Genomic DNA, 16,380 nt, shown 5'->3' on the forward strand with positions numbered 1-16,380 from the left:
TTGGTAGGTAGGTGTACCATATATATAATACAACGACACAACGTATATAATAATATATATGTAGACAGTTGTAGGCACTATAGGCATATACCTGAGACCAGACCCACCACGTACCACGTATAATACAAATCTGAAAACTGTTAACCCGCGGAGGAGGTCACGTTTGTGGTCTGCATTCCTTTCCACTTATCACACTGTATATAGCTATATATTATACACCATGCACACGCTGCAGTGTCCCATTGCCACAGACAGGACCGGTTCGTTTGATGTCGGTTTTACACTTTGGAATCATCACGTATAGGTACAACTCGTAGCGCTGGAATTTTGACTGGAATACGTATAGAATAATATTATGTAGGCATAAACCTAGTCGCCGCGATGCGACGCCAGCGTAAAAAGTATATTAGTTATCAGCAGTGTTTATCGTACATATTATATTGTCTACAGTAGGTTACTTTAATAAAGGTACATAATAGTATTATAATAGCATAAAATATTATGTATAATACATAATATTATTATATTCCACGTGTATTGGAAACGTGCGATATTTGAAATTCGTAACAATTCTATTGTACATACCACCTCGCATGAATTATAGCTATTAGACATGACTCCTTTTCCAAACTCTTATGTATTATATTGCAATTACGAAATACTGTTGGAAAAATATTACAAACAGTGTTAATTAGCAGCTGTGATAAAAATAGGCATAGGAAGTAATAATCGGATATTTTTGAAACTGTACACGAGTATGTACTATACCTATATTTACAATTTCTACATAATAACATAATATATAATATTATATATAAATAATATATAATAATATTATGTAGGTAACATGTTTATTATTAAATTGAACTAATTACACTTTAATGAACTATTACAAAATATAAAGTTCCTATGTACTGAGAACAAGACGGCAGTACGTCACCACATCAATTTTGTTCTTGCACATTTTCGAAATGGCTCAAAGAAATGTGTGAATTATTTTTTACACAGACAATGATACAAGTGCTACATAATATGTTTCACATTTTTAGCGCAGTTGTAGTTTTTTTAATTGTCGACGACCTTAAATATATTTTTATAGTTACCTATGTATTTCTGTAATGTTGCATATTGATAGTTGAAAAATATTGTAAAATTATTAATTTAAATTGTGTTATAACCATCAAAATAATTTTTAATACTGATACAGTACAGTCAGTACACGGTAAATACAATGTACCTATATTAGTACATAATACAATACGCATTAATTATTCTAAATAATAACTGAGTGAACACACTGTCCAGCTACGGACGCAGCGGTAATATAAAAACCGTCCAGGTCGACCGCAACATGATGCGGTTTATAACAGCCGCAGCGGTTATTTTAGTATACTGTGGTCGGTCTAATTCTAATTTTTGTTCAAACAGGACAAGTGGATGATTTCTACCGCTGCGGCGCTAGAATTCTGCGCGAATCCGGAGTACCAGACAGTGTGTTACCAGACCGACCAGTGACCGCACGTCCACACTATTCTAAAATAAACGCCGTCGCCGTCCGGTTAAAAAATAAACCGCGTCGTGTTGCGGTTGTATATGAAAACTCATCTGAAACACACCGACGCACGTAACCGGACGGGTCGCGTTATTACACGTCCGATATTATTTTTTAATTTTGATTATTACCACTATATTATCTAATAATATAACATATTTTAAATACATTTAAAAAATGTTTGATGTGGATAAATTCATTAAATGTATTCATAATAATAATGCGATTTGGGAGACAAGTTCGAAACAATATATGGACAAGAATATGAAAACCCAAAGTTGGGTAAATGTTGGACAAGCTGTCTATGAAGACTGGGACGAGTTATCAACAACTGAAAAAGATGACCGAGGTAAGATTTTATATATTTTAGTACCTAAATTGAGTAATACTTATTATTATTATCATGAAAATATAAAATACAGTATGTATACCTTTATCTACACTCGTGAGTACATTCATTTTGTACTTACCTATATATTCAAGTTAGTAATAATAAAAAAACAGGGTAAGTTAACTAAGTAAGTGGGTAACTGTAATGGATGATGTTAAATTTGAATTCAATGGTATCATATCATTGTATACGAAAAATAAATAAATTCTGAGAGGTGACTGTTTGTCAGTCTAGGATACATTAATACGCAGTGGCGGATTTAAGAGGGCAGAGGGGCCAGCATCTAGGTTAATAAATTGAGATGTTTTTAAATATTTTTGTCGTAAACATTGGAAAAAAACAATGACTCCCAAAAAAAAAATAAAAATATTTTAGATCCGGCACTGTTAATACGGTAGTCAGTAAGTTGAGTTAATATTGTTTGCATATTATCTTATACATTTATATTTATATTCTAATATAAACATTCAGTGAAAATGTCATGTATCTACGGTAATTTTTTTTAGAATTACATTAAAAATCAAAATCGATTTTTCCGAAAACCGATTTTACGTAAACATTCCAGTTTTTCCTTAACTTTTAAACAGAAAGCGGTCTGCCCGCGCGGGCACTGTAAAATAATACAACCGACCGCTGCCCGCCGCGGTCAGCGTACCCGTGGACCATGGCAACCCGCTCTCTGTTTGACCGATCCTTAAAGGTCGCTTCTGAACGCACTAACTAGATTCACTTTCCCATTGGAAACCATACTGAAGTTTAAAATTGAAGCATTATTTTAACTACTTGTCTACTTAATATTTATCGTAACACAGACACACAAAAACAAACACATCATTCAAGTAATTAGATTAAGTTATAATTTGTTTTTAAAAATTGACATATTACAAGAAATTGAATGACTCAATATACAACAAATAACTTTAAAATAACAATAATACTTGTGCATATATAATTTAAAAATATGAAGAAATATTTCAGTTTGTTCAGAGACTCCGAGTCCTGAAAAGAAACGGCTCCTGGACCAATAAAATAATTTGAAAAAAATCTCTCATCTTTAGATTGTGTCCCAGTTCCATGAACTTCGATGTCATCAAGCGAGTTTGTTTCTGAGTTTTTTAAATTGGTTTCATCTCTTTTACGTACAAAATTATGTAAGATACAACTACATGCCTTTATAATTTCATCCGTAAAATTGAGTTCTACTTGAATCAGAGTGTGCTATAGGTACTCGACATTTGTTAGCTATAATACATCAAATGCACACTCCACCATACCATGTGCCCTGCATAACCTATAGGGCGTAGGCCATAGTTGAACACTTTACGAAGGTCAGTGAGATTTCGTCCAGGACAAGGCCTTAAAAACTGTGTTTTTTTTTATTAATCCGTAGATTGGTCAACAATAAATGTTCTCTCCATGATTCTTTGTCTTGTGCTTTGTCCTTGAGTTGTTTGTACCAATTAACTCTTGAATCTTTGATTACTTGACTTATATAACACGTTCTTGTCCTGCCTCTTCCCCGTTTCCCTTCTATCATACTTTCCAGTATGAAGCTATGGAGTTCTTCGGTATGTCTTATCAGTTATCATATCCCATCGTCTTGATTTTAAATTATTTAGCAAGATTCTGTTTTCTTTAACTAAACCGAACACTTCTTCGTTTGTTTTCATTTTCGACCATTTTCTAATTTATTTTGTCCATTGTTCACTAACACCACATCTCAAAAGCTTCTAGAGTGATTTCATCTTTTTTGTACAACGTCTATGTTCCACTACCATAAAATGCCGTTCTATACATACGTTTTAATTAAACGTTTTCTTACTCTTAGATCTATATTTTTTATGTCATTAATTTATACTTAACTAAGAATGACTTTTTTGCTTGTCATACTCAACTTTTATTTCTTTTTTGATCTTCCATCATTGCTTATTATGATTCCCAAATATTTAAACTAATTTAATTGGTCTATTCTATTTCCTTTAAGGGATATATTAATGTTTGGTTAATTTTGTTTACTACATACTATTATGTTTAATTTAAATGTTGAGAATATATCATCCATTTCAATAAGTGCTGTTTGTAGATCGTTTTCAGATGTAGTGAGCAAAACTATAATATCTTCTGCAAGTCGTATCATTGATATTAGGATACCCCTTATTATTACTCCTCTTCTTTTCTCTTTTAGCTCTTGTTTTATATCCCTTATTGCTTGCTTAATGTAGAGATTGAATAAAGAGGGTGACAGTGGGCATCCATGTCTTACTCTTTTCTGTATATTAGCTGTCTTTATTATAAAGTTAAATTTAATTTCAAATTCCTGATTTTTGTATATTGCATGTAAAATATTTCTATATTTAATGTCATGCCAACATTATCCATTATGTTAAATAGTATTTTCCAATAGACATTATCAAAAGCTCTTTCTAAATCTACAAAATCCATAAAAGTTTTCTTCTCTCTATCTATTTGCTTCTCTAGTATTATTCTTAAGCTTAGTATTGCTTCCCTGGTACCTTTGTTTTTTTTTTTAAACCATGTTGATCAAAAACTAACTGTTCTTTGATTTTATTTCCAATTCTTCTACTTGTAATTATTATTAGTAGTTTGGAAGCATGTGATATAAGGTTCTGAAGTTACTGCATGGATCTGTTCCGGCTTTTTCGGTAACAGTACTAGCAAATTTTTGTAAAAGTCTTTTGGAACAGTTCCTGTATTGCAGTATATATCCTGTATTAATTAAAATAGTTCTTCCTTTTTTTCTTGCGTATTGAAGTATTTCTGTATTTATATTATCTAGTCCCGGTGCTTTTTTTGTTTTCATGATTCTTAATGCATACTCGAATTCCGATCTTAAAATAGCTGTAGTCGTCATAATTTCCTGTGAGTCAATATTTTTTTGCGTTTGGATCAATAACTCGGGATCATTATCTTCATATAAGGATTCTATATGTTCTTTCGATCAATCAGCTATCTTTTCTTAATTCTTTGTCAATTAGTATAATTTCATCTTTGTCCTCAATGTGTGCACATTTTGTTATTTTCACCTCAAAATATGCCTATATTACTTTATAAGCTTTATCTTGTAGGTTACTCTTCATCAAAACTTCTAATTCATGACATTGTGACTCAATCCCATTGTTCTTTTACACGTCTTGCTTCTCTATTTATCTTATTTGTTAGTGCTCTAAAAACTGTGTATGAAGCGATACCAAATACGTAGGTATCATGAAATATACTTAATTTGGTATAAGCTGACTGCCTCAGCTCAGAATCGTTTTTTGTGTACAATATTACAATATTATGTACGTATTATTGAATTCAAATTTAACATACCTATAGGCTATAATAGAGATCTACTCGACACCTAATGTACAGCAAAGCGGTACCCACTTGATCTTATTAAAAAAATATTGTTGTGTACTCAAAAGTTAAATTAAATATTTTTATTATTATTTATTTTTAAATTAAGTTTTTTATAATTAGATTGTTCTTAATATTTTTTAGTTAAATATTTGAAAAATCGTTGGAGGCATATACGCGATGGGTATTCTAAATTTTTAAACCATGGTAAAAAAGGAAAATCAGCCAAGAAAAAAAAATTTGCTTACTCAAAATCCTTAACGTTTTTACAACAGGTTCTAATAAAAAGAAAGTAAGTTAATTTCAATGATTTAATATCAAATATATAATATATTCATACTAAATAGTAAATATACTATATGTAATTAACTACTTTATTAGAACGTCAAGTAACATAGAAAATCGTGAAAATAAAGATAACGAGGACAATATTTCGATAGGTGAAAATGAAATAGAAAATACTGAAGAACCGTTATCAACGCCAATGGCTTCAACTTCTGACGCAGCTCGTTCAAGCATAACATATATTACCGCGGAAAAAAAAAGAACATACCTTAATCCTTTTAAAACCGCATTACTGGAATGTTTTGCAGATTCCCTAAGTAACGAAAATGATATCGACCCTGATAAGGCATTTCTTCTTTCCATCTTACCGGATTATAAAAGTTTGGATCGAGCAAAAAAATTAGATTTTCGTCAATATATTTTAGACTTTTTTAAAAATCAAAACTCCTCTACTCAATAGAACACACATCAATCACAGCTAAATTAATATCAACATTATTTAAAACAGATATACACTGATCAGTTACCCTATCAACCATTTACACTACATCATCGAACATCCATTGCCTCATCAATATCAACACATACCACCATATTAACATCAGTATCAATATCTAACAAACCAAGACCACTACCAATCTTTGAAACATAATTTTGATATACCTGCACCATAATTTAGATGAAATTTATTAGATTTCATCTATTCTGTACTTGCGTTTCCTTCAGTATCTGCTTATTCCGTTAATAATGTATCAGAAGAAACTCTAAAATACCAATAGCAAAAAAATATATTTGTTTCCTAGACCATTTTTATTAAAATGTTTTCCAAAGAGACTTTTTCAGTTTATTAAAATGTATTCATTTACTATTATTATATTTACATATAATTTTTTGGTGATTGATAATAAAATATTTTTATTTCTGTATTCAATAATGAAGTATTCATTATAAGGGACTGTTTTAATTGTATACATTTTATTGTATCAATTTATTATACTATTAGTAATATGTACAACAAAAAAGTAACAACTGTACGTATAACAGTTTATTGACATACTGTCATTAATATATTAGGTAGGTATATATACATATTCCATTTGAGTTTTGTTTTTTATAATAAAGTTACGAGAAATACTTGGTATTTAATAAGTAATGCTTACCTTAATGTCACAGTTAACTGATTTACATTATAAATAGATTACGAAATTTAGTATAATTTTTAGTTAATTATTCGCGCATTTTTTGCAAAAGTTCATAATATTAGTTCATGGACATTCGATAGTAGTCAAAGAAAGTTTCTGGATATTTTCTCAGATCATTATACAACACAAGACATTTTCTAGAATTTTCACGATTTCGAATAAATGGGCCAACCCAATACCTCCACTTCGAGGGCTCGTCAGGCCTCGTCTAATAGGACTGAGGTAATAACCTAAGATTGTCGCAGGAAACTAACAATTTTGTTTTGGAGGGGTATACACCCGATATATAAACATATACCAGAGTAGTATTGTTGAATTAAGTCATCCTGTAGACGCGGATCGTATATTACCGCTTTGGTTGAAACCGGACAGTGTGTTCTCAGTCTAGTTATGTGTTATATTTTTTAATTTTAAACTGCATAATATATTATATAATAATACAATTTTGTATTATGCAATAAATATCAGTATCTAATTTAAAATATAAATAGAAAAGAAGCTTTTGCATTGAACAACTTGACTAAACCTATAATAGTACCTAATGTTACTAATATTTTATAGGTACACGTAAGCTTATAGTTTATAGTTAATTTACAGATTTTTAATGACGACCTTTAGGAACCGAAACTCGTAAGTCATTTAAAACTACGACCAGCAGTTCGTACTTGTTATATATATATTATATACTATCTGAGACAGTGAGACCTCAAAAAACAATTGCCACGAAATAATTAATTGAAAATAATATTTGTATTGCTTCATAACGTTTGAACTTTGAATCCTGCAGGCCGCAACAACAACACTTATCAGTCATCATATTATTATCATACGCTGGTGTTTAGAGAAATTGAATAGCTATTTTTTTTACAAAGAATGAATATTAAAATAAAAATTGTGTATTTTTTTCTTCGAAAATTCCTATATGTTATTTTATATTAGTTTGTTTTATTAGTATACACTTTACAATCTACACCAGGCGTGCTAAACCTTTTCAACTTGCGGGCCACATTCGAAATTCATATTTTTACTGCGAGCCGAATTTAATTCACGGTTTTTTTGTTCATTCTGATAAATACAATAAAATATATAATATTATCTTTATTTTTGTCATTAGAAACTACACAATTATAAGAAATTTAATAATTCTTAAAAGCTTATTAAAATGATATTTTTTTAAATTTAAATTTTTTATTTATACTACCTATCTACACAAATTTCCTATTGAAATACAATTTTCACAGGCCGGTGGTTGGAATACTTCCGTGGGCCACGGGTTGGGCACGCCTGATCCACTATACAGTAGCAGGTACCTATACAGATTAGGTACAGTATGTCACTGTACCATATTAATGATATTAATTATCATATTATACATTATACGATAAATCGTAAATACCAAAATGGTTTAAAATACTTTTATCTTAAATTGAGTATTCTAAACTCAATTAGCGAACTAACTTCAACTTTTGTACACTATTTTTAATAAAGGATGATAAAGCACTCCCCTCCACAAACGAACACTGGAATAAATATGTAACGCCTATGGCCTATAGATTAAGAATAATAAGTGTTAAATGGTAAAACCCACGCGAGTGTTACTCAGTGATCGACTATACGAATACTTGTACGATGCTTGAATATTTGAATGCGCTGTAGCATTTTTTTGTAGCATAATGCATAAATAATAAATGTTTATAATATAATATGTATAGAGGTTATAACAGGAAAACTTGTCCTCGTAAAAAAAAAACAAAAAAACAATTATGCTACTTAAACGTAGACAAAAGTAAAAAATTGTGAAAATTAAATATGGTTATAATAGATAATTTAAGAAATAAACTCATGTCAGGAAATTCCCAAAAATAATATTAAAAAAAAATTCTAAAAAATAAAATAATTGACTTGTTTTTTTTAAAACAAATTTATATCAAATTTAATTTTTTTTATTTTTAGGACTTAAAATGTATATAATATATTATAATATAAAAAAATAATATATTATAGCGGTTAGGTCGTGGTCATATAGGCCGTCGACTAGTGGCGTCATCTGGGGCGGGGGGCAACTAGGGCATATTTTGTAGTATAGTATTTACATCAACCTTAACTCGGCACCTTAAGTCTTATTTTTAACTTCTAAGGCTATTGTCATAATATTGATTTTTGATAAACAAACAAATTTGTAATTAATTTATCTTTTAATTACTGATAGCCGACCGGTCGATGTGTCCGAGTGGGGTAGTTTTTAGTTGATACTTGGCGCCTGGCCTCACCTAGACACAACTACACACTGGCGTCTGGCATGCTGCGAACTGCGAAGTACTCAAGTACGTAAGTACTGCGGAAAAGATGTGTTGTAGACATAATATTATTATGGCCTATGGGTGTACAACCTGTTATTACAGGTAAGAATATTTTTATATTTTTAGAAAAGTACAAACATCGATTGCACATATTTTATTAACTAATTAAATTATAATCAATGCGGTACAAAACTACAAACTACCAAAACGTCACCCACATTAGAATATCAGATAGGTAAGACATATTCGCTAAATATATAGGCTTATAGCATATACTATAATGTATATAACTATGTTTCATTTCCATTATTAATTGTTTTTGAGTTTTTGACTATTCTTGGATTTGACTTGTTCAGTTGCTCATGGAAAATAAATATTATCCTGTCTCATATTTGGGGGGTCACGAGGGGGCAGTTGCCCACCACTCCCGGAAATAAAATTGAGAGGGCAAACTTATAATTTTAAATGGCTCAGTAAATTGTAATTAATTGAAGGCATCTCCCCCCCCCCAACAATTACGGATAATTGTCGCCAATGCCTGTTCTTATCTCTGTTTGAACGTATATAATTATAGCCTATCTGCCTAAAGATAATATTCCCCGGTTGCATTGGCGTAGGTACACATACTTATTTGAATTATTAGTTAATAATAATAAGTAATAACTAACTTTTGTTTGCCTATTTTATATATAATGGCATAACGCATACGATTGCAAAATTCGATTTTTTAAAATCTTATGAATTTTAAATGGTATTTATTTAATGAACTTCTTTAATTATTATAGGTTATTTCATATTTGTCGAATTGTCATAAATTTACTATCTAATCTTTCCATGGTCAGACGACCGATATGGTTACCTAATGGCTAATATAAACATTATTATTGTTTTTCATTAGTAAGGCAAGTTTTAGTCAACATAAATCCATTCGTTACAATCGCCGGTCATTCGTCATTCGTGTTTCAACATTTGAAAGAACATAATACTATTACAGCAATATGCAATATAATAATAACTACTTATAATAATAAATAGTTCTATATAATAATAAATAATGAATAGTTTCTGATTTTTATGCAAACAAATTTAATGTTATGTAGAAATAAAAAATATTGTTTTTGCATATTATGTTTGTAAATGAAATGCATTTTTATAATTTTGTATTGCATATAAATAGTAGACATAGTTATTATTATTACTCTCTACCCAGTCACTCGGTGCCCATTGTCCAAAAAATAATGAAATAATGAGAAATAATATCTGTATTCAGTTATTATAGTATTACATTACACGTTAAATAGATATTTTATGTGCTCGGGTTTCAAAGTACTCATATTCTGTCTCCTGATATAGGTACCATATATCTACTCATACAATAATAATAGACAATAGTACATAGACATTATAGACACATAATATATTCTAAAAATATAGGTAACGTGTTTTACATTACCTATTAATATTATTATATCGAAATTGTTGCACGTGCTAACTGCTAATGAATAATCCAATTATGTCGATAAATTATATAATAACAATTATCGTTTAAATTTTACTGTTGACGTTGCACAGCTGCCATAGTCTTATTATATTAATTAATTAACACGAATTCACTAGTTCAAATGTCATTGCTATTGAACATTTTACCTATATAATATAATATTATTATGTTTACTGAAAAATATTTCATAATAAAGTTGCAGGTAAGAAATTAATAAAATAAACGGTACAAACGAAATATAAATGTACAATATGAACATATAATTTTACAATCAACAGGTAATTGCAAGGTTTTTGTGGTTATAACGTACTACTAGTGTACTTACAACCCATATATTATTATGATACCTATGTATTAATATTTATATAACCATTGACTATTGGCGTTATATTTTTTTGACTTTCTATAGTTTCTGGGAACCTCCATTAAAAATATTCCGTCACCATACAGACTGGCGAAGCGTCATAACTCATAAGAGGCAATGAGACAATGTCAACCTTCAATCCTCATTTATATAATATGAAGAATTATTGATAAAATATTTAATTTTAAAATTACAATTTATTATTATGGCATAATTATAGTATAAAGAGTAATTTATTCTGAAGAGTGTACATATTACACGAGAGCATTAATCTTTATACCGTGGCATGATATTATGTCGAAAATCTTTATTTTATTTTAAGTTGTCAATTGAATACATATTGGGATTGGATATCCGCTAGTCGCTACGCAATTCGTTTACAACAATAGTATCAATACAATAATATTGTATTGTACACACGAGCGGATGGTATGTTGAGACGCCGGGACGCGTGTCTCATTCATACTCGTGGTTTTGCAGTTGGTATTGTGTGGGTATGGTGGGTGCGGCGTTCGCGGGGTTTCAGATTACGCGTCGTAACATTTTAAGTTTGTATGAGGCATGTCTCGGCGTCTCGCACACATCGATGGCGATAGACATTTTAGTTGTTTGTCGTCCGCCAACCCGCACCCGTTCGGGCGTCTAGCCGTTATCTGTACTATTATATTTTGTTATAATATTATTATATTTACTATTCTGATAATAATTTATATATTATTATACGTTGATAAAATGGAATCCGCGTCGACCGATGTAATTAACGACATTATAAGCAATGGCATCCACAGTTATTCTTACGAACATAAATTAGAGCTAAAAAAAAAAAGACCTACGCCCGTTTTGAATTTGGACGTTATGGACGGTAAAACACTTCGAAAGTTCCAGTTTTCATGGTATGCCAAGTATGTCTGGCTTACCGGAAGTCAAACTAAAAATAAATTATATTGTTATTTTTGTTTACTATTCGGAGGAGAAAAAAAATGGTGTGATGAAGGTATAACGGGGGTTAAAAACTTTGATCGTACAGCAAGTAAACATGCAATTTCTGAAAAGCATTTGCTTTGTCAAGAAAAATTTCAGTTGCTTGGCCAAACTAGAATTGATCACATTGCGTCAGAAGGAAAGCGTTTAGCGGCATTGAAATATAATAAACAAGTCGGAAATAACCGTCGTATATTATCACGTTTAATTCAAGTTGTGTGCTATTTGGGAAAGCAAGAAATTCCTTTTTGTGGACACAATTCAAGTGTAACGCCAATAAATAAAGGTAATTATTTAGAACTGTTGAATCTACTATCGCAAGAAGAACAATTGATTAAGGATTATTTATCGTCAAACTCGAGTTTTAAAGGGTCATCTCATGATATTCAAAACGATTTAATATTTTGTATCACAGAAGTTGTAAATATGCAGATTATGAATGAATTGAATAAAGTAAAATTTGTTTCTGTTCAAGTCGATGAAACTACAGACGTGTCATGTAAATCGCAAATTAGTATTATTTTTAGATACGTAATTGATAACAACATTGAAGAAAGATTTATTGGATTTTTTGACGTGTCGATAGATAAAACTGCTTTTGAAATTTCAAATATTTTATTAGAACAAATAAAAAAATGGAATATAGGCAATAAAATGTTATGTCAAACTTATGATGGAGCTGCCGTTATGGCAGGAAAAGTAATAAGCGTACCAGCTATTATTAAAAACACTTACCCAAATGCCATATTTATACATAGTTATGCTCATCAGCTGAATTTAATTTTTCTACATGGATCGAAAACAATTAAGGATGTCAGATTATTTATAAGTGACCTAAAAATGTTTTACACCTTTTTTAGCGAGTCACCAAAACGAAGTGAACTTTTACGAGTTAAGTGGTTTAAGCAACCTGAAAATTGTGATATAAGATGGAACTATCATTCTCGAGCAGCAGCTACAATCAGTGCCAATTTTACAGAATTAAAAAAAGTAACATTACGTGTTACGGAAGAGGAAGACTGGGATCCAATGTCTATTTGTTTGGCCAATGGATTGTTTAACAAATTATCAAATTTTAAGTTTGTTTATTTATTATGCCTCTTTAATAAAATATCTATGTTTTCGGATCATGTATTTTTAACTCTCCAAACAAAATGTATAGAAGATGTACAAACTTGCATAAAAGAAATAATAAATATGTCTACGCAGTTAACGTTTATGAGAAATGAAGAAACAATTGTTACGTGTAGTAAATTTGCAGTAGAATTGAATAGTGAACTTCAATACTCAGACAAAGATGTTCAGAACTTAAAATATTTAACATACGAAATATTAGATTCAATTATAATACAAACCAATGTTCGATTTCAAGATTTTGACCTCCTTCAATTTATAGAAATAACAAATAATAAGGCATTTAAAGATTATAAAAAATGTTTTCCTGTTGAAAAGCTAATACAACTTGAAAATAATTTCCCCTCTGTTTTTGATCTGGAAAGACTAAAAAACGAATTAACAATTATTTTTGATGACCGTGGTAAATATCTCCCACCCAAGGAATTGTTGAATTATATTATTAAAGGTTTGTAAACATCTTTACAGTTTCCATTATTAACAATAAACTATAAATTATAATATATTATAACCATAATTAATAAAACAATTATACATATTTCAGCCGATTTAAGAGAGGTATACAAAGAACTGACCAAATTGTTGCAGTTGATATTATGCATTCCTGTCACAACTGTTTCAAGTGAAAGGAATAGTAGTGCACTAAAACGGATAAAGACATTCTTAAGGAATACCATGAATCATGATCGACCAACAAACTTGTGTACTTTGGCTATCGAGAAAAACATTTTGGATGAATTAATCATTGATCCAACATTTATTGACAGAGTCATAGATTTATTTTCAAATACTAAAAATGGAAATATCGATTTAAAATATAAAGTACTATAAGTCGTGTTTTGTTGTGTCTTTATAAGTTATTAATTATGTTGAGTATCTTGTATATTTTATGCATTTTTTAGATTACTATTATACTATTATAAAAGACTATAATAGTATTACAGTAGCATAATTAACTTACTATACCTACTTATTACTTACTGTAAACTATTCTACACCAAAAATGTGTTTTAAGTTTGGTTTTTGAAGAAAATATAATGCTTTTGTTTGTAATATATTTTGAGTACTGAGATTTATTACTGTTGATAATATTAGTTTTATTAGTGGAGGTTGAATTTTTATTTTTAATTTGTCACCCACAATTTGCCACCGCGAATGAGTATAATTTAAATGAATAATATGATTAATTTTATAACAGTAAATAATGTGAAACATGCTTTCAATGTTGACCACTACGCGAAAAATGTTATAAGATAAATTTAATTTTGAATTAGATATTGATGGTATGTAAATGTGGATCATTATTTCAAATATAAATTTAAATATACTTATAGCTTTTGGGTTAAATTTATATTATGTTTTTTATAATAATATTCAATTAAATGAAATCTTACAAATATACAATATTATTATTAATGGTTAGAAGTTGTTATTGTTATTACCTATATACTGTAATATATATTAATATATACACCTTTAACAGCTAATGCTCACTAATTATAAATTATGATTATTATTTATATTGAGAAACGTATGTACGTCGTACTGTATTTTTTTCTTCAAACTTATTTACTTATATGAATATGCGAAGCGCAATTTTTAGTATTAATGGTGCAATATAATATTTCTTCAATAGTATTACATAATATTATATTATATTCAATGTTTCAAGCTGTTAAACATCACATATTAATATTATATTATATAGATAGGCGTAAAGTATTGTTTTGCACATCGATTCTAAAAATATTCGCATACACGAATTTTCGACAACTCGTATTCGTATTTTTAAACGTTATCAAAATATGTAATATGCTGGAAAACACCTACGTACTCAGCGAATTATGTACATACTTAATCGTTATTTACTGCAAAATATGCACAATAATACAATTTAAATTATAATGATTATGATATTATATTCGCTTACTAAAGAATTCTCACAAATATAGGGTGTCCGACGTTCGGCAAATAAAAAACACTTCAAATAATAAGTAGATTTATCGCGTGACCATAATAATATGTTTTTAGTGTACGCACGACCACGCCCATTTAAAAATGTGCGCACCAAAGAACTAAAAATATATTACATAATATTATATTATAAAATCCACACGTCGTATAAAGATCACGTTAAAGGTTTACGATAATTTCATAAAATAATTGATAACACGTACATATCACAATTTTTTTTTTAAGCTAGTTCAATAGTATTAAAGCAGTGCTTCAGCTCCCCTCCCCCCCCTCCCCGAACACCAATTTTCAAACGTTATTTGTGCCCATATAAGCGCGTATAGCATATATTTTAATCGGAAGTGACACGCACTCCTCAATCTACACACGGGTGCTGCATAATAGTCGTGGGTGTACTTATTATTATACTGTATACAGAGGAGATATGAATAATACCCGTGTGATAGATCGAGCAACCCTTTTGTGGTGCACAGCCTATATTATTATGCAGTGCACACGACTCCACAAGTGTGGATTACGATTAGACGACACGTGATGCACACCGCCGATCGTAAGTTTACAATATTAGTTTTCCATAGGTTTTCCGTTTTCTGTGTGCACTATTACTATAATATATACTGCAAAGTGCACCCTGCACGCATTGGGTGGGTGCATATATGGTGAACAATTTTATTCTGAACCGAACGGTCGGCCTACCGCGTTATAAACGTACGACCGCGTCTCTTGTGAAGGTATATAATATAAAGTATATATATATATATAAAGGTATATGTAAAGTAGTAAAGTACATATTATTTGTATTGTCAAAGGGAAAACATTATAATTCCTTTTAGATTATTATCGTTTTATTTCGTTTTCCTTCGTCCACCTATATAATCTTTAGGTACATCAATTTTGGAATAGGAAATTGTAGTTTTCTTTTTAAAAAAAGTGAACAATTATATACCTACCCCGGACACCAATCCCCTTGCAACTTATTGATCATAATTCTTAAATTCATACACATTTAGTAATCAAACGACAATACTTTAAGATTATAACTTGAAGTACAAATGTATAGAATAAAGTAGACATGAATGAATTGTATATTTTACACGAACGACCATGAAAATGTTTGTCCACATTATGAAGCGTGGAGGCCGCAGGGTGGCGTTAATATAATAATATATAATTGTTTAAAGTTAAGAGGTTATACATTATAAGTATTAAACCCACAGGCAAATTCCTTACTCATTTTATGTCTTTTCCATTAATTATTATTTTCAGTGCCTAATTTATAATAAATAAAGACATTTGGAATATTTGGGAACAATAAAATAAAAAAACCTATTCTAGT

At 29.9% G+C, this 16,380-nt stretch overlaps 3 protein-coding genes across 3 annotated transcripts in view; 2 read left to right on the top strand and 1 right to left on the bottom strand.

Moving 5' to 3' along the window:
* LOC132940241 (baculoviral IAP repeat-containing protein 7-B-like) overlaps window positions 1–16,380 on the bottom strand; it is a 32,698-nt gene that overhangs the window by 15,826 nt on the left and 492 nt on the right.
* LOC132940243 (uncharacterized) lies at window positions 1,481–6,696 on the top strand. The gene is made up of 3 exons (XM_061007720.1): window positions 1,481–1,901; window positions 5,448–5,595; window positions 5,685–6,696. Exons 1-3 carry the CDS (start codon window positions 1,730–1,732, stop codon window positions 6,046–6,048), a joined length of 684 nt encoding a protein of 227 aa, XP_060863703.1. The 5' UTR covers window positions 1,481–1,729; the 3' UTR covers window positions 6,049–6,696.
* On the top strand, window positions 11,405–14,474 carry LOC132940240 (zinc finger MYM-type protein 1-like). The gene is made up of 2 exons (XM_061007715.1): window positions 11,405–13,518; window positions 13,615–14,474. The coding sequence occupies exons 1-2, from the start codon at window positions 11,517–11,519 to the stop codon at window positions 13,899–13,901; spliced, it is 2,289 nt and encodes a 762-aa protein (XP_060863698.1). The 5' UTR covers window positions 11,405–11,516; the 3' UTR covers window positions 13,902–14,474.

This window comes from Metopolophium dirhodum, chromosome 3 (genome assembly GCF_019925205.1).
Source record: "Metopolophium dirhodum isolate CAU chromosome 3, ASM1992520v1, whole genome shotgun sequence".
Taxonomy (NCBI): domain Eukaryota; kingdom Metazoa; phylum Arthropoda; class Insecta; order Hemiptera; family Aphididae; genus Metopolophium; species Metopolophium dirhodum.